This window comes from Orbicella franksi, chromosome 6 (assembly GCF_964199315.1).
Source record: "Orbicella franksi chromosome 6, jaOrbFran1.1, whole genome shotgun sequence".
NCBI lineage: Eukaryota > Metazoa > Cnidaria > Anthozoa > Scleractinia > Merulinidae > Orbicella > Orbicella franksi.
In genome coordinates, this window is record NC_138150.1 from 31418668 (window position 1) to 31438340 (window position 19673).

Below are 19673 nucleotides of genomic sequence, written 5' to 3' on the forward strand. Positions count from 1 at the left end.
ATAAAACATGTAGTTTTAATGTTTCCGATCGTCTGTTCAGTAATGGATCTCAGAAGACGTCGAGATGTGGTAAGAACATCACTGACACATGTACTCAGCTACTGTCTTGTGTGCCCCTTTTTTGTTTTTGCCACATATTCGCTCAATTTTCGTCCATTGTTTAGTGGCAATAACCAGTTAAACTTAATACAATGGATTGATTGATGGAAATAATTTGAAAACTGGCATGAACTGATTGGCCTATGAAAAAAAAACGACTTGAAAATGAGTTATTTTTCAAAACTAACGTGTCTTTCACCAAGGTATTTAATTGGTTTTATTTGCAGAATCTGAAATTAGACAGACATGAAACTGAGTTGTAAGACCGTGTGTTGGCCAAATGCTTAAGTGGCAGTCCGCCTAAGAGGTCTAAGCCGATCGAACTTCGGGTCAGAAGAAGTTTACCTTTTATTTTGTGGAACGAAAGGACTTGGTGAGTATATAATAAAAGCCGGTTGTTTTGTTAAATTACTCGCTTTTCGTTTTTAATTTGCCACACGCCAAAATGACTTCTGCCATCCGAGGGGAGATTTAAGGCCGATTCAGGAGTCGAAATTTGTGGATTTTTCGGGTCGCGCCGCCTCAACACAACTGCGTATTCTTCCATATTGACAATACCACAGCAGTCAGGTACATTTTGAACTGCTTTGCACCAATATTTCGTAAAAGTTGGATAAAAATTACACAAAGCAGGGAAAATCAAAGACACCTTACCGCGTCGCCAGTCGGTGATGAAATACAAGAATTAAAATGTCAAAAGCAGTACCTATTTGCCTACATACAAGTTCTCTTAGAGCGGTTTTCAATTTCGAGTTGGAAAACCAAAACCAAAGTAATCACTCTAGTCAATCACAAAGGTCACAGACAATCCAATGAACCAATCAAAAGTCGGACTAAATACACGTACCTGACGCGAAGTGCGGTAAAACGTGTGCGAGCGAGTCACAATTGGTTTTGCTCTTCCTTCTGATTGGACGAAAAAGTGGCGCAGTTTTGTAAGCCAATCGTGTAGCGTAGTAATGCAAAACCAATTACTTTTCGACACTCAAGTGAAAACTACTCTAGCGTGCTTTTATTCAGAATAACGTTTACCCATACATTCATGTGTCGGCACAGAAAACGTTTCCAACGTGCCATGTGAAACAGCACGCAAACTAAATCCTGACTTAATATGACTGCTTGACTCACGGATGGTATTTTAAGTAACCTTGTGCTCATGTAGCACAGTGGAATCAGTTTGTCGTGGACGAAATTCTGTAGATATGAAACGGTATGCCACGTATAGTGCTATAATAAGACGGCTACAAATGTTGCGTCACTTCTTTGGCTCTCGGCAGCAAAGCTTACATTTGAGTGGTACTGTATATACCCTGGTTAATACTGTTTCAGTTTTTCCTTTTTCAGGCAACTGAAATGACGATTGTCTTCATGAACGAAATGACGGCCTTCACTTAGTAACAATAAAATGGTTAGCTGACAACATAAACGCGGAAGTAATTGGGTAAACAAAAGCATAGACTTTAACCATGTACCGGCATGTTATTGCGGATCCCTGGCGCGGTTTTAGGAGTCCTTAGTGGAAGCACAGTTATCTATATCAATAAGAACTTTGAGCTAAGCCTCATATCCTTTCACAAGCGAGGATAAAGTCAACTTAGACGACCTTAGACCACTAACGTCATCCGTGCTTCCGAAGGCAACATAAACATCGCTGTAAACGGTAAGTACACCAGGGCCGTAAGAAAAAACTAAAATCTCCGCAAATGTAAAAGTGCTTTTTATGTGCTAAATGATAAAATTAACTGTAGTTTTATAAAAATACTTTTTAATATAATAGCTGTTTTGACAAATATGTGTAAGTAGTTTAGACTGTTTCAGGCTCTCTATCAGTGGGGACGACGCGAGGCGGGCAGAGGATAAAAGAGCAGTGCCTTGCCTCTTTCTCTCCCAAACCCCTCTCTTTATTCTCAATAACCTACCGTTTTTTTTTTTCGTGTCGTCCTCACTGACCGAGAGAGCCTGGAACAGAATAGGGGTAATTCCTTTCTGCTCATCAAGTCAGCATTTAGGATTTGTTGTCATAATTCCTTTTCACTATTTCGTTTTGCTTGGAACTATATTATTCGCACCTGCTTTGATGCGAAGTGAAACTTGACAACTAAATGGTTTACTTCGCTGTAATTTAAGATAAGGTTTCGTGGTTTTTGTTTAATTGTAGCGGTGCTCAGCTTCGTTTTCATGTTGACACTTCTTCTTTATCATTTCGACTTTTCTGTCCATGTTCTTATTCCAGGACACTACCATACTACGGTGATCCACTACAATTGACTTTTTCCTGCGAGTGGATCTGATTGAGCCCGCGATCAGGTAGTCTCGGCCAGGTCGCAACCTTGGGCATTTGCACTTATAGTCTCGTCGTGGTATCCACAAGAATTCATTCCCTAGTCTCAGACGAACTAATGAGCGCTTGTAGCGTGTCATGACGTTGACGGTGACTCGGATCCAGTCCCCTTGAGATGTCCTATCCAACCCAAGAACTGCTATTTTCATGGCTGAAAGTGTTAAATGAGAAGACGAGTCTTAACCAACCTCGTTCCCAGGGCTTCTCTTATTGTAGTCTCAACAAATTCATGTCTAATTCAAGACCTCAATAGGCCATTTCCGAGTTGCCTTGTGCCTCGGTGTCAAAACGAGTCTTCGGGCGAAACCATTCATACGGAAATGTGTTCCTCCTACACCTTCATTTTCATGCAAATCAAACTCATTTTCATACGAAAGGTTTTCCACGAGGACTCGTTTTGAAAAAGAAGCACAAGGTCACTTGGAAATGGCCTTCATATTTTGTGAAGGAACTGATCGAAACCAGGAGCCCTGTTGACAACCTGTTCTCTACCTGGGCTGTTCCATAATCGGATAAGAACTTACCAAAATCTTTCCGGCAAAACTTCTTCCTAGAAAGACCAACTTTCTTGCACTGGGAACAGGCTGCAATGAAATAATATGAGGTGTCAAGCAATCGCTATGCACGTTCAACAACAGAATCAGACAAAACAAGCTCTGTTATTAACTTATTTATTTTAGAATAAACCTCAACTTACTAAAGCAAACTACTTCCAAATATAATTGTGGTATAAAAATAGCTTACTAGAATCCTTGGGCTGTATTGACATAACTGTGTTTGGTGCTTCTGAAAATAAAACGTAAAAAATAAGATAACCAGTTTGTGAGCTTCATGGCTTTATGTCCTAGCCGGGACGAAGAGGTTGAGTGAATGACTAAGTGAGTGAGCTTTACATTTGGCTTCTCGCACAAGATTTACCAACTCTATATGATTTCAGATTTCCATAGAGTTGCCTGTGAAGGCGATGTTCGCAAGAAACATGTTCGTGAGAAACATGTCTTCAAACAAGAGTAATGAAGGCTAAAAACACAACCACGTGCTGTGATAGGCTCTTGTTTGTGTTTAGTGAGTCTATAATATTTTGGAAAAAACCGTATCGTAATTTTCAAGTTGACAATTTGTAATCGCCTTTCAGTCTCAACCATTCCTGTTAGTTGTATCCACTGTTACTTAGCATTCCGGCAAGAGTTTCTCTACCTCAATAAAATAGCCTGTGTAGCAAGCGTTGCAACACAGGCTATCAATAAACTATTATTCGGAGCTGGCCTTCGTGCGCGTAGAGGTTTTTTTCTACGTCTTTTAAACCACGCAAAGTAAAGATTTCATACTAGTGAGCTGTCTCTTGGTCTTAGTTTAACAGGGTTAGTTGATAATAATAATGACTTAATTAAGGTGTCCAGAAAACTAGCGGAGGAGAATCCCCCTGCTAATAGGGAACACCTAAGATATCTAACAAATTAGCTAAAATACAAATAAGTCGATATAAAATCGATTAAACAAAGCTAAAATGTAAAAAATAAAAGCCATATACTGCTATGACTCTAATGGCAAATGACCTACGTTGTAGAGTGGTTTCAGAAGTAAATACTCACTGATGCAAGGAGCAATGGGACTTTTTGTGTTCTCGTATCCCACAGCACAGTTGTCACATTGTCTCCGTGTCACGCCTTCCTTGCAAGGACACTGTCCCGTGTTCTGGTCGCAAACCTTTCCCATAGATCCGTGCGGGTGGCAGTTACATGCTGCAAGAAATAATGAGAACCGTAAATATTGGCAGTTGTGTTTCTAGCTCGATCGGATCCACAGGAGGACCCCCATGTGAAAAGGCCGTTCGTCGGGAGTTTTGAGTTAAACCCTTTTGGGAGACCAATCTGGATGTGGGGCAATTACCAGCCGCTTCCCAGGAAAGAAGCCCGCGCCAGAAAACCGGACTCGAGAGCCGAAAAACGGAAACAAGAGGGTTTTTATTATTATTTCTTCAGGTGCACCCTAAAAGATACTTTGACAGCTAAAAATAGAGCCATTTTGTCATCAACACGCTTGGTGAGACCAGAATCCTTGATTTATACCCCTAAACGAGGCGACGAGCATCCGCGACCTTTTCATGTGGGTCGTCCCCGACCGATCGACCACCTACCCGAAATTTACAGAAGTACCCTCCCCCCCCGCGAGCGAACGCCGGCGGCAATAAATTGATTTTCCTGAGCTGTAGGTAACAAATCCACTCTCAAGGCTATGCTTCTTTAAGATACTAAAGCCAATATTGGTAGACTCTGAAGTTTCAACATGGTTTTCATCCACAGATTTAAAAATCAGAACATTTCACATGGCATTATAAGCAAAGGTTGGTCCATGTAGGCAACTGATAGTCTTCAATGGAGATGTCCCATTAACTGTGTAAACTTAAAACCGCAGAATAATGTAATTATACGTAATATGAATAGCTCCAAATATTTAACAAGTTTTACTTTATTTTTGCGTGCGCCAGTGCAAGTTCTCGCTATCCATTTTCACTGTGTCATTTCTGTAACATTACACTTTCACCAGTAAGAGGAGGTTCTTACTAATGGAGACTTTCCATGACCTAAAATTAACTTATGAAGTGATGACATCTAGATGACTTTGATTCTCTTGTTAATGAGGTGCACATGTCGCCATCACAGGGGTGTGGCAAGGAGACGTTTGATGAGATTTTAGTGACAATACATGGACGCTAATAACATCTTTGGTTGCTTCAGTTTAGCAAAACTGACCTGAGCTTTTACGATTTCAGTCGGCTTTCGTAAACTGTTTAAAAGAAAGGTTGTAATACTGCAACTGTTGTGAACGATAATAGTTTTTCATGTTACTCAGGTAGAAAAATATATGTTGTGGAAATTACAAAAGTCAATTAAAAAACGAAGTCGTATCTGTTGTCTGTTTGACGCATCTCTAGCTCTTTGGTCCGACGTGGGTAAAATGAAAAGTCTTGTAAGTAAATTGTCGACTGAGCATCTAATATGAAACATCTCTTTCTTACCTTGATTAGGGTATCAGCCTATATCAAGTTAGTAAACGTTTGATTCCTGGTTGTTTAAGATCTCTTCCTGTCACAAACAAACCGAAATTTGTTTCTGAATAGCCGCTTACAGGGTTTGGTGACTTAAAAGTCGGCTTGCCCTCTAAAAGTCTGGGGAAACTACATTGGGATGTATTCCTGTTGCTTTGGTAAAGAGCATGAACTAATTTATAAGCCATCTTAAGCCAGATTAAATAGCTAATTGAGATTTTAATCTACCGCCAATGTTAAAATTTCTGAGTTATGCCTGTAGATTTTCTACTGATCGCCTGTTCGTTATAATGTAAACCGATTTCAAAGCGCGAAGCTTTATGCAAGACATTGCTTCCAGATGACCGAACTCTCAATTTTATTTCTATTTTTTTCATACGAGTGTAGAGCACAGTTTTATAGGGAAAAATTCAGTACAATCTTTCTTTTCTAACAGAATATCGAGTCTGAAATTTGCGAAATTTAAGAATATTTTAAGAATAAACCCGAGGCTAAGATTTTGAAAAGAACAAATTTTTTATTTTGAAAATTTGTAAATACAATACAATTATATTTTTTCACTAAACCGTATAAAATCCTTCCTTCTCTCAGTATATGGTAAAAGTAGCCAAAAGGCAACAAAAACTACACTAGCCGTATGGTCGATGCTCTGATGCCTGCAGGCTGGTTCCAAATTAATTTAATACCATCCAGACACTTAATACCTTCGAAAACAGAAATTTTATATGCTGTAATATAAGAATATACACAAGTATATTTTCAGCCTAAAATCGGCAGAAAAATAAAAATATTCAGCCTCGGTCGGAAAAACAACATTCTCATAAAAAATAAAGAGTATAAATAAACTGCAAAAGCCGTGCGTGAACAAAGATCCTGCTTGATGGAACGTTCACAGGAGATCTAATCAGCCAAACTTGAAAAGTAAAACGATGAGAAGTAAAAGACTAACGCAAGGCTGACACAACGTTGTATATTTAAAAGAATATTTCGGCTGGCCAGACCAGCCTTCTTCAGGTTTAGATGTTACTAAATTATAAAAATGAAATTACAATATTATATAACGGTGGATGTCGTAACACATATTTCGAAACTAAAAGGAGTGGCGGAAATGAAGAACAAAACAAACTAAATAAAGTGAAGATAAGCCGGGTCTACGTAGGTAACAAGTTTCACGATTCATGGCATCAATTCATACCGTCAGTGGGACCCCAGAGTCCCCGCTAAATTAAAAAATCGGCCTATCTAAGTGTTAGGTTAATTTGTTGTTTTGTACTGTCGGGGACCCCAAAGTCCCCGCTAAATCCTGATTGAGCCACGTGAGGAGTGGATAAGTTCAAGCGGGACTTGTTGCATGCCAGTGTAGCAGTGATTAGGATGAGAGAGAAAATGTTCGGCATCAGTGCTGGGTTTGGATTTAATGTTAGTTTTGTCGACAGAGCGTATATATTCGTTGAATCTGTCTTTGAGACAGATAGGTGAAACTAGGCGTCACCCGATTGATTTGATTAAGTACAAAACTTGCCTGCAAATGCAATTGACTCTTGCATCTTGTCAGTCTTCGCGTGGGCATTGATACAAGAAATTGACTCCTGGAAGTCATTGCTTTGTTTCATCAACTGTGTAACCCAACATAATGATTTCAGTGCACAGAACAATCCTCTGAGTATACCACTTTTTTTTTAAATCCTAATCTTATCTATTTGTGCGGTCCTGAAAGGCTTAAATGCCACTAATCTCGAGTGGTCGAATGTATGCCGGCAGAAATTAACTGGATTTGCTGTCTTTGGATAGGTTTTGTTGTCAAAATATTGATGTTAACATTTACGATTTTTAATGTTCTCAGTGTAAAAATGAAATGATTTGTAATGCTAACTGCAGTTCGTCTGGAAACATGAACCAACTTCATGAAACTCGATCTTTTAGCCAGGAGTTCGTTGCGGTCGACAAGCTCAGCTCATCAGTCTATCGTTCGAGGACACCAAACCTTCAACTATACAGCATTGTTTTGATTACATTGCGTGCTTTCCCCTTCAAGGAATTAGTACTTGAAACTTGCTGTGTAACTTTGAGGGAATTGATGAGAAAATTCCTGACAACTGCCAAAATTGTACGTGCCTGTTATAGCTCTTGTACAATTTGGGCAGCCGAGAGAATTTTGAATTGTTTCCCAACTGTACAAGCGAGTAGTCGTGTTACTTCTTAGTAAAATTGTGCACTCGACCGGGTACTAGGAAAATAATTGGATAGTTGCCTGAATTGGACTTAAGCACAGTAAAACAAAGCTTAACAAAAGATGAGGTGATTAATCATTTCCTGAGGGTTTCCGCTGTACTTATGACTGCGCATTTTGTTTTCATTTATCTTGTTAGCGGATTAGTTTTGATACGGTCACTTTGTACCAAGCTGGGACAAGCCCATGGTCGTGCCTAATAGCAAACTGAACACGAAACGTTTATCTCTTTTTAGCTTAGCACCGTACTAATTAGTTTGTGTTCCCCATACCTTGGTCTTCATAGTCGACGTCTCGGTCTGTTTTCACAATAATTAAAGTTAATTGCATTACTCCTTATGAAAGATACCGCACATGATGGTATTCATTGCTTTGAAACTTGGTTTCATTTGTTTGATGACTGATTGTATCAGCTAGCTCGGCAACGACGAGTTCGATGATCGTGTTTAAAATAAAAGGTAATGGGTAAACAAATCAATCTGCCGTAACATTAAAACCAGCCTTTACTCAGACCACCCAGATGTTCTGTAATATTTGTTTTATGTATCATATTGCTTAACTTTGGCTAGACGGTGAGCAGGTCAACGTAGTCGAGCGACAGGCGGAAAACGCGCCAAAAAACAAAGAAAACAAAAAAACAAACACACCAGAAAAAAAAAAAAAAAAAATTAAAATTAAATAAAATTAAAAATTGCCGCAGATTTGCTCTTTAAAGAGTCATCTGAGTTACATTTTTGTCGATTTTTAGCTACAATGGTCTACAATGTGAGTAGCATAAATCGCATTCTACCAGCACTCTCTGCTAAAACGCTCATTGACAACACTTATTCCAAATATTTGATTTAATACGCTCTCTTCCCACTAAGAGGATAGGAAGAATGGCCCTGCTTAGATCTATTAGAACTATAACTTCTAAAGAGCAAATACTGAAAGACAATAACAAGCTCTTATAGTACTAAATCCAATGAACGCAGAGCTTTACAGTTTCAGTCACATTCGTCTTTTAGACCAAACGACCATTTGAGTAAAAGAGTCGACAAATACTCGCCCCCAAGAATTTAGGGATAGTGCGGGCGATGAAACAATTCTGCGCGCTGACGAGCCGGCCACTGCTCACATACGTACAAAGCTTTATTACCATTTTCAGAAATTCGGTAACGCGTTGTTCACTAGAAATAGTGGCAGCATGCGAGAAACAGGCAGTCAGCAAGCATTAAAAAAGAACAAAAATGATCGAAATTTAAACACACTGTGGATTTTGTTTTCAACATGGCATTGCACGCGTCCTAATCCAGTTTGTTATATCAGTCATAACGACTCTCGAACATCAATCAGTATCAAGTCACCATTGTTCTACCCTGTATATCATAAAGCCTACTTACATCATTTTTCAACAGGCATTAGAGGTACAGGGTATAGCCTCCCACGCAAACGTTCTTTAAGCCCTTCACGCAACCCTCAAAGCAATCGTAACTCCATCATACATAGCCGAAATGTTTTGATCTTGTAAAAAACAACGAATGGGAACACATGCAGTGAGCACGTCGTACAGTGAAATATTATAAATTGATTCCATTAGTAGTAAAGAAACTGCGTTAGTGTTAGCGTACAACATCTAAACAATTCAAACAGAAGCGCACGGAGGGGGGAGGGGGGCGTTAGCTACTATTACAGGAAATTAATGGCAATCGCTAGGGAGAATGATTTTTTGTTTACCTGAAAGTTAGATCGGGGAAATAATAACCATATAATACAAGCCCGAGATATATCTAGCAATATTACTTACGTTTGCAGACCCTTCTGTTAGTAATGTCCTTTGTTGGATCTTTATAGAAGCCTTCTTTGCAGTAATGGCAGAATCTTCCCGCCGTGTTGTGTCTGCAGTGAATACAGACCCCTCCACTGTCGCTTCCAGACAGTTTAAACAGCTCCATATTGAACACGCATGCTTTTGCATGCAAGTTACAGTTACAAGCTAAACAAGGAAAAAGGCAACAGCGTTCTGAATCAGTGGACTACACGAGAAACAAGATAAATACAGTGTTAGAGATTTATAACCTGGTCTATTTGTTGTGTATAATTTATAAAGTACACTATATTTAAAAGTTCGCTTGGACACGAAGGCATGTTTTCTTGCATAAAGTGCATATTTGCACCTCTCTCTTGACACTTCTCGTTGGCTCAACATGATTGGTGCAGGTTGAGCCTGAGGACGTTTTCAAACTTTTCTGACGCAACTGGAATCCCAAAATATGTTTGTTTGAAGAATACTCTATCCCAAGTTATGTATTTGAAAATAACTAGTACATACAATTTTCTTTCTTGATGTATTTACTTCACTTCAGGACTTTCAGGCCCAGTCCACACTAAGTCGGAGAAATTTGAAAACACAGCTTTATTTCTAGGGTTAGGCCTACCGTCCACACTAATCCGTCACGAAAACGAAGCTTTTCGAAAACGCTCTCAGTCACTTCTCTCTTTCTTTCATTTATTTTTCTCGATTATTTCGTATGCAATATAACATACTTACGCCCAGGATGTAAATCTTATCTAAATTACCTGGGTTTCTGTCCTACACAACTCACAAAACGCGTCAAATAGCAACAAAATTAATGGTAGAGTCGGATATCAGCAAAAACTGAGTATTTCGCTTCAAATATTATACTCAATTTGTGGTGGCAGTTTTCTTTCACTGTTTCGCGGACGAGTTATTCGGACAAATTCATCGGTTTAGAGGGCTGGAATCGATGTTTCAGTTTCTGGGCTTCTCAGTTAAAAACAAAACAAAACAAAACAAGAAACAAACAAACAAACAAAAAACCTGTAGTACCTTAAAACAGTAATAAGCTTCACAACAGAAAAAATTAGCCCTGCTGGAAATGCTCTGGCGCATTTTTGGCGGCAAGAAAGATGATTAAATGAAAATGTCTGTTTCTAAATGACCTATTATTATCACGGCCATGTTTAATTTCCTGGTATACATCTTCACTACGTCGTTTGGCCGGATACGGAGGTGATTGCCACTAGGATTTATACAATACGTGGCCTTTAAAGGAAAAACCATCACGAAAACATATTTTCATCTATTTTTGCAGTGATTGTGTTGTCTTCTAGTAAAAACACGTTTTCATTTCATTTTGTAAAGCTCATGTCTTTCAAGACACCTCTCTGGGACGCGAAGAACAATGCACACGCAAGAGACAAATAGGCTACAGTCTATTGTTTGTCTGTGGGCCGCTTTCTGTCCACTTCGGTGATTTATGATTTCCACCCGGCATGAATGAACCTTCGGCTGTTCCGACTCGCTGCGACAGAGTAACACTTCATCAATCACTGGCCGCTTCTTATTAGACTAGTGCGCGTTCTGCACCAACAAAGTCCGGCAAATCATGATTTGTTGAACGAAGATAGATCCTATAAATGACAAGTGACTGAGCCGCAAATTTCCTGCCGCTACTGAACTTGGTCAACACCTGTCAAAGTTAGCGGAAGTTTAAGACGGTTATATCGCAAATGTAGCAACTTTAAAGCAGTGTACAAAAGTACCCGTGTCTGCCATTTTGGATACTACTTGTACAACACAAATACGCACCTGCCATAACGTGGGTCCAAATTTCTTTTTTCTTGTTAGAGAGAGAAAAGTGTTGTAAAATGAAACTTAAAATCAGTAGCTTTCTTTACTTTGTGAGAAATTATGCGTTTTCGGTGTACGAATGAGCCGGCGGTGTTGTGGGGGCTTCTAATATTCGCTTATCCGTGTGCACTGCAAACAGAAAGTTTTCATGAAGATTTGTTTTAGTTTGCCATTGTGGAAGTGATAACTTTAGGTTATTAATCATAGTAAAGCTAATATACTTTGTCATGTTGTGGAATAGACAAGCTGAAATCTCGGTCACTTAATTCTGGCTTAGAACTGTGGATTTTGTAACACTGGTTTATTCCGGTAATGATCTTTCCAACCATGGAGTTAACATTCTAGTGAAAATGAATGCACATAAGGTTCAGAGACTATTGACTGTTTTATTTCTGTTCGCTTTCCGAAAGCGCCAAATGTTCAACAAATTGTTTTGTACTACAATAGAAATACATTTTCATTTGTTCAGTCAAAACTCAACCTTTAATAAGACAAGAACTAGTCTGTCCTTGGAACTGTATGCCTTAATTAAAGGTTAAAATTTAAGGCATGCAAATCGTGCTTTAAATAACCGTTTATTTCATTTTTTAACAATCAACAGAATTTGTATCAGGTATAATATACATATATGTATCATTCCGGCTGCGAAACGTACAGGGTCGTATGCTGACTGAAGTTCTCAAGGTTTAATGCAAGTACCATCTTTCTTTCTAATTTTGAAGTGAAATTTCTTTAAAACATGTAAATAAATCATTCTGGAATAGAAATAAATATAAATATGTACCCATCTCTAGAAGCTTCTACTCGTCCAAAGATAAATGAGCTGTCGTTATCAGAATAGTCAAGTGTAATAAAAAATCGTGTCTATATTGTCAGCTTTGCATGGGTAATGAATAACAAGACCTTCTGTAAAAATAGTTCGCTCTGTCGGACGATCATAGAATTTTCCTTAATTAGTCTCAATTATAGAAACTATTTCGTCGTCTCAATGGAGTCAAGCTCTTAAGCTATGCTTATACAAATATTTTCTTCTTTATTCATCCTTTGTTCTCGGCGTTGTGAAGAGTGATTTTCTTGTCGCCATCAAGACGCATCAAAACACAGGCCTTTATAAATGATCTTTTTGTGATATCAATTTTGAGTTCGCGGAAACTTGATAAATTCTTCGCATTTTTTATAAATCCGCGTTTCATAATCCCACTTAAAATGGACAGTCCTAAGATTTTACCAGCATTTTCAACACGGAATACAAGTCTCTAAACAGTGCAAAAGGCAAACCCGATAGTCAAGAACGTATAATCTTAAAAAAACCATTTTGTTTTTAAATTACATCTTGCGAAGATCTTTAATTGAGCAGTGCAATAAAAGAACGCAGTTACTCTTTCAACCCTGGGGCGTTTAACAGGCAAATTTTCTGAACTGATCTCTATACTGTTTTGTTATTAAGTAAAACCTGAACTCAATCGAAGAATGATCATCTATCAAAATATCTATTGTCAGATAACTTCCTTTATTGCCGTGATACGTACACTTGACTTACTGTGGATAGAAGGCTGAAGGAGCTGGTCGTTTTGGTTAGCTCCGCAAGGAGAAGGGTATACTTAATACACCGAAGCTGGGTCAACGGCTGTTTTGTGCGTTATTACACGTACCAGTTTGGTAAGACAATCGTAATACGTCAAAGCCCGGCTGTTAATAGACAGGAAAAAAGCAGTCTTTAGGAGGTAACACCTCATTTATTGTCCACTAACTCGACATCAGACATTCTGGGACCTTACTTGATCCTTTGTATCTCTTAAGGATGCCGCACGTTTTTCGGTGGCCGAGTGCTAAAACTCTAAATCAGTAGTCTTTACGTACCGTATTTGGAAAAATAAATTCCAAACCTCAAACCGCAAGACACATTTTATAACACTTTCTTTTTCAAGCCCAGGTAAGCGTTGCTTTGCAAACGCTAATTAGCCCTAAATGCGACTAAATGTGCGCCGATGACAGTTATTACAAGTCTACGCATAAGAGGGCAAATTAGCAAACGCAAACACTCTCAATGGAACAATACGCCATCACGTAAACAATCTCAATCGCTACACGACACACGCTGAGATTTATTGGTGCAAAAAGACTCGACATTATATCGTAAAACTACCCTGAAAAAAATGATTTAACAGCCTTTCTTACCTACGCATTCATTTGCCGAGGTCTCGGTAGCAGGCCTCCACGGTCGATCATTAAAAAATGCCTTGCATTGCTCACAGTTGTTACCAGCAGTGTGGTGCTTACACTCACATACTGGGTTCCCGTCACGGCTGATCGGGCACCTGCCTGCATGTCCATTGCAACGGCAACGTCCACCGACAGCCAAGTCCGACACGGCGTAGTATTTATACTCTTGCTTCTTGCTGACCGCGCTGATGCGGTTGAAGACGATTTTGATGTCAGTCGCACTGACCCACTCTTGAAGAACAAAGCTGGATTCGAAATCACTCGCCGAGGGTCTACCCTCTAGGGTGCTGAACGCAATTCTGCCTCCTTGAAGAGGCTTTATGAGATGCGCATCGGTGCAAAGCGCTTCCTGTTCATTTTCTCTGCTAGCGAATGCTTTCTTTGGTCTTCCGTAGACCCTGCTGCATGAGCCTGAATAGAACTGATACGGCCTCCAACTCTTGCCAAAGTCCAGGGATTTGTATATGGCCATAGACTCGGGCCTCGGTCCGCAAAACTGCAAGCTGATGTACGTAATATCATAGGTTTTTCCAAGCGAGAGGATTAGAGTAACGTTCTCTCGGGATTGCTTGGGATCCGCTTGCCAGCATGTCACGTTGTTTTGGTTGTGTAGATCAGTCAGGTATTTGACGGGATAAGTTTTGCTTGGAACCCTCGAGTCGCATACATGACAAGTGTGTCCTCTGAGCTGCCACTTGCAGAATTTTCGCGGAGGTTTACCGCATGAGTGGCTTGCGTAGATCCGTTTCCCATACGCCAAATTGTGAAATTCTGGCAAACATCTCTGTGGCCGTCCGTAATCATCATAACAGTCAGTGCGAGCGGACGAAGCTGTCACTGTCGAGAAACTTTGGCGATAAAGGTTCGGAACCAATATAAATAACACAATAAAATTAAACACAGATATAAAACACTGCGGCTCCATTGTTAACTTATTCAGGGCTTTGGCACGAGAGAAAAAAAAGCAGTTCTTGACTTCCACTAAACTTTCAAGAAACGGAAATACCCGTCGTAGGAATTCTTGGCCGACGTCTAGTACTAAGTTGTTGATGATAATACGATAAACACTCTCAATCAGAGGAGATTTGGCTCAGACTGCGTTGTATAATCTCTACTTTAGGTGCTCGTGTCGTCTGTTTAAAATCCTGTCAGGATTGCGACGCGCTCCCAAACGCGCACAGCCAATTTGCTACACGATTCCCTTCCCGTCACCTAATCAATCATAGGTCTTTTATGGTCTGGCGGTGTTAGGAAGCAATGTGTCCTGTTAATAAAAGAAAAGAAAAGATTCACAGTTATGCAGATGATGTCAAAACACACAATTAATCACTTATTGCGGGCCATTCATATTATAATTTGGGGTTAAAAGAGAAACGATAAAATCATAAGTTTCCCTCGCCTTCTCTTGGCCTTCGGTAAGGTAACTTCAGTTGCGGCTTTTATCGGAGGAGAAAAGGCCGTGTTTGGATTTGGCGTACAATACGGCATAAACTGATCACAACATTTTGGAAATGCGGAATTTTCGAGATCACAGTTGTGCTGACAAGCGTATTAGCAAGATCGCATTTACTTACCGTTCTCAGCCTGCATCTCAGCTCACGGCGTTCTAAAATGGTTTTACCATGAGTGGATTCCACAGCGAGATTTATTTGCCAATCGCAAATTCTGTACAAACTTATCTGGCGCAAGATTCCGGCAGTCAATGGCCTCGCTTCCTACTTTGTGCTGAAAGTTATGAAGGATCAACACAGCATAGTTCTCACGTGGATCTTGAATTAGCCGTTTGCCCTTAGTAAACCCCCCATCCTTGCTCTTATTGATTTCCGAAACGATGTATAAAAAATTTGTGACCCCTGCACTGGCGATGAAAGCTTTACGTACTTACTGACGTGAGGCAATTCTGCCAAAACGATTACAATATTTGCCAATGCTGTTATCAAGCATGGATTTTGGGAACCAGTAATCGTTCGGTTGACACCTTCCTCGCCTGTTCTTTAGAAACGTGTCGATTTGATGAACAGATAACTAACGAAATGGGGCTATTTGTCAAATTAGTACGACACAAGCGCCCCTATATTACTTTTGAGAGCTCGAACCAAACAAACACCCCGGGTGGTCGAGAGACATGTCACTCAAAACGCGCTTGCTTTTGGCACGAGATGCGCTCTTTATTGCCATCGAACAAAGGGTACACAATTCTCATTTACACAAACGCTAGCAATGGCTAATCTTTTATTTGATTCTTGTTTTAAACCGTTATGAAAGCATAAAATGATCGCTGACGCATTTAAGACCTCGTCATAAGATTCCTTATCTCGTATAAACTTGAACCTCTCATTCAGGCGGGAAAGAATAGAGATAATTTAGCTAATTACCGAGCTATTCCTGCTTACAAGCTTATCTAACATAACATGTTAAGGTACAGGATGTTCCCAAGTCTTGGTTATTTTGTACACAATTATTGAGTAACCGGAGACAACTGATTAACCGGGGAATTCACGGAAATTACTCCCGAAATGTCGTCAAACTTGTCACCGTACAAATTCTTTCGGATTTCCAGAGGGTGGTAGCTCTTCAAGGGAATTCATAAAATGAAGACTTTGCGTAGTTTTCTCTCGTTAACACAACAGCTGTGGCTAATTAGTTAACCTACTACCTACTACCGATCAGGCCAAATTTGCAATTCTCTTGATTTGTACAGCTCTGCAAAATGAAGTCGCCATATATCAGAGCGGGCTTAATTTTCAGAATGAAGGGGCGATCGATTTACACTCAGGATGGTGGACTGACTACAACAACACATTATGGCTTTTTTCGACCTCATCCGCAATCACTAACTGATGTACGGAAAGCCCTTTTAACCTCAGAACGGAATACAGTTTCCTTTAATCTCGCGGGGGGGGGGGGGGGGGGAACTCATTTATATGGGCTATTTAATGTGTTTATATGTGCAGCCTCCGGGGTGCGGCCCCCACAGGTATGGTTTTTGACCGATTTTGACCTGAAAAAGGGCATCGATTTTGACCATTTTGGTTTGATATAGGGTATGTTTTTCACTCTAGTTTGGCATTGGGTATGTTGTTTACAAGGTACTGCTTTTCTCCGCTTCAAGAATGCCAAACAGTGCAACCCTTCTCAAATGTTAACGCAAATGCAAGCCATTTTGGGTACAACGGTGTACTAATTTTAGAGTTCAGTCTGAAATGAGGTATCGATTTTCGCTCAGATCTAAAATAGGATATGGAAAATCACAGTAAAACTTTCCTGGTTAGGGCCGCACACCCCCCACCAAAAACTATGGGGTGTAGTCCCCCGGACTTGAAACAATTAGCCTTGTGCATCATGACAAAGGAAATTCAGTACTGTATGATTTTTGTCAATCATCGTTTGTTCACTTAGGATGCGCAAGTGTGGCAAGGTCTGGACATGAAGGTATTTCTTTTCTCTGCTTATCTGTCATTACACGAGAGTGCTGAGTTATGTTTGCTCCCCTGTCGTGCGAACTAACTGCCTTAGAGACTTGGCACCTTGTCTGGAAATGTCATCAATTGGTGCTCTATTTCGATGCACAGGTGAAGAGATATTTCATCGTACAGGTTTTATCAAATCCAATGGCATTTCTTTATTTTTTCCATATCTTTTGCGTGTAATGTATCCGTTAATTCGTTTATGAGTAAATTCAAAACTTTATTTCCTGACGAAACAGGCCAAATTACAACACATCTCCTGGGCATATATCTGTCTAAAATATCCGAGGCATACACTTAAGGGCTATATAGGCAGCCTATTTAAGCTGGGGCTTCTACAGTGAGCTAGCGGACATCATGTTTTTTTCCATCCGCAGTTTGCGCGGCATTAGAAACTATCATGAAAATGAATCAATGAAGTTTAATCTGTGTAACTTGATGAGTCAGTGTTTCGCCCCCGGTTTCGTTATTTTAACGGTTGCACCTAAACTGTACGGAAACCAAAGGGGCAGATCTGAATGTCCTTATAAGGATTGAGGTGACCGTACTTTAGGGGTTCAACTGGAAGGTAAAAAAATTAACTTTCGGAGAGCCGTTATTTTCGCGGGGGGGGGGGGATGGGCATTACTTTCGGAATTCTACGGTAAACTACTCGAAAGATGACCTTTACTTTCTGATTGTGATAATTTTCTTCGAAGCTCGGTTCTGAGAATTCAATGAAGCATCAAGCTGCTCAATTGCAAATGGATAATTTTCTTTCAGTATTCTTGTTCACCGTGCTGTCTCTTTGACAATGCATTGAAATTTAATGCTCGAGGTTTATAATAATGGCGGGAATAAAACTAAAGTGTTCCTCCACGCTCGTGGAGGCAGCGTGACCGAGTGGTTAGGGCGCTCTGATTACTAAACTGGAGTTCAAGTTTCTCGGTAGAACCTAGTTCCGAACTCCTCGTCAACGGTTGTAAATAGCCAACAGGTCTGCCTCCTGCCAGTTGGGATTTTGAACCATGTTATGTTAATTTGCATCATTCTTTTCATCATTTGGTTTCATTGGCCCTGAAAAGCCCCATTGGGGGAGTGGTCAATTAAGGCTACACCCTTCATTCTTTAAGGCAAACGAAGATAAAAGCACAAGTTATATTTGAAGTTAGGAAAGCTTGGAAGACATTTGAAAAAGTAATCGACAACAAAAACTTCTTAAAAAAAAAAAAAAAAAAAAATCAAACAATCCCGCTCAGTTTAACCCTCTTCTCTATCACAGTCAGTTATCAGCTTGTATGACAAATTATAATAAAGTTTCTATATAACGCGCGCTCTGATTGGTTGAAACAGCGTGCTTTAACAGAGAACAGAGCACGGGTTGATGACGGTAAGTTGGCTTTCAAATTTTTGCTTGGGAATTTTGACAAATTTGAGCCAAATTAAACAACCCCTGTGACTCAGGCAAACGCAATGGAAACGAGCTATTTGTCTGCAGTAAATATGGCTCACAGAGACCATTGTTAGCAACAGTAGTGTTAAAACTGTACATAAACAACAAGTTTTGCTAGATTCCCGCCGACAAAACACGTAGCAAAATTACACAAGGTCTCAACCTAAACAGTGCTTCGATAAAAGACATTATATTTGTTACGAAGGCAGGAATTATACTTAAGAAGTAAAACAACGACAGAAAACAACAATTGAACTGTCTCTGTTTATGATGAGAAGCTTTATTTTTGTAAAAATGCTCAATTGTTCAAACAACACTTACATCCAGTGTAGTAACGCTCGTTCTCCGGTCATCTCAGCGAAGTGAACCGACGAGTGGTCAGTGCAAAGTTTTCTCTGAAGTAGAACCAGTGGGAGCCGTTTAGTCTTTCTAACTTTTACGCTAGTTCGGGCAATCTTGCTGCATGCGGCTACAAGCCGTAAACAACTGTAGCTCCTTTCAAATTCAACTCGGCATTTCGCATTTTCATCCGCAAGCTTTGAGCTCTGCGTTTCGTAATTTCCACTGGAAAAGTGCAGTTTTCATGGGCCACAATACGGCCGGATTCCTCCATTACCTGCCTTTAGATCCGTATTTAAAAATTAACTTAAAAGCGAACTTTGAAGGCATCGTTCTTCCCTCGAGAGCCGCTCAAACTACTCGAAACTGAAAGTTTAGCTGAAGTCCAGTTTGTGATTGACAGCGGTCGCTTCGTTAGCCAATCAAATTATTTGAGCAATTCTAAAAAGGATTGTGATTGCCTTATTTTAGCGTGCTTTATCAGAGAACAGTCCACGGCTGCCGCCACTTTTGCTCGTTTGGAAAATAAAGTTTGGTTTGAAAATTCAGCCGAATGCGTGGGGAAATTGTCGGAATCTTTACCATGAAACAAATAAAGAAGCCCCGACTGTGCTCTGTTCTGTTATAAAGCACTTAGGAAGCGGTAGAGCACTCAAGAAGAAGGGAAATACACTCGACTACGTCTCGTGTTTTCCCCTACACTTCTTTCGTGCTCTACCGCTTCCTGCGTGCTTTACAACAGAACAGAGCACAGTCGAGGCTTCTTTATTTGTTAATTGTTGATATTGCAAGCGATTTATCCGGTGGACTGAGCGTTATCCAGCCTTCGAACAACTGGGACCAGCTGTCTTTTAAAGTT

At 40.0% G+C, this 19673-nt stretch overlaps 1 protein-coding gene across 2 annotated transcripts; it reads right to left on the reverse strand.

The window, feature by feature from the left end:
- Positions 1-310: 310 nt before the first annotated feature.
- On the reverse strand, positions 311-16425 carry LOC145489771 (netrin-1-like). 2 transcript variants are annotated; one of them, XM_081468811.1, is made up of 7 exons: positions 15151-16425; positions 13532-14840; positions 9506-9694; positions 4033-4182; positions 3185-3226; positions 2965-3024; positions 311-2591 (listed from the first exon to the last, which is right to left on the reverse strand). In XM_081468811.1, exons 2-7 carry the CDS (start codon positions 14499-14501, stop codon positions 2248-2250), a joined length of 1755 nt encoding a protein of 584 aa, XP_081324937.1. In that variant the 5' UTR covers positions 14502-14840; positions 15151-16425; the 3' UTR covers positions 311-2247. The 2 variants fall into 2 exon arrangements, with proteins under 2 accessions (XP_081324937.1, XP_081324938.1); XM_081468812.1 differs by having other exon boundaries at positions 13532-16425.
- Positions 16426-19673: the final 3248 nt, after the last annotated feature.

Bases quoted from the DNA above. Each gene is read 5' to 3' on its own strand.
- LOC145489771 (XM_081468811.1), bottom strand. From the start codon at position 14,501: ATGGAGCCGCAGTGTTTTATATCTGTGTTTAATTTTATTGTGTTATTT. The intron at 9,695-13,531 runs GTAAGAAAGGCT...TTCCTTGTTTAG, and splicing joins CTCGGCAAATGAATGCGTAG to CTTGTAACTGTAACTTGCAT. The intron at 3,227-4,032 runs GTGAGTATTTAC...TTTTATTTTCAG, and splicing joins TCCCATTGCTCCTTGCATCA to AAGCACCAAACACAGTTATG.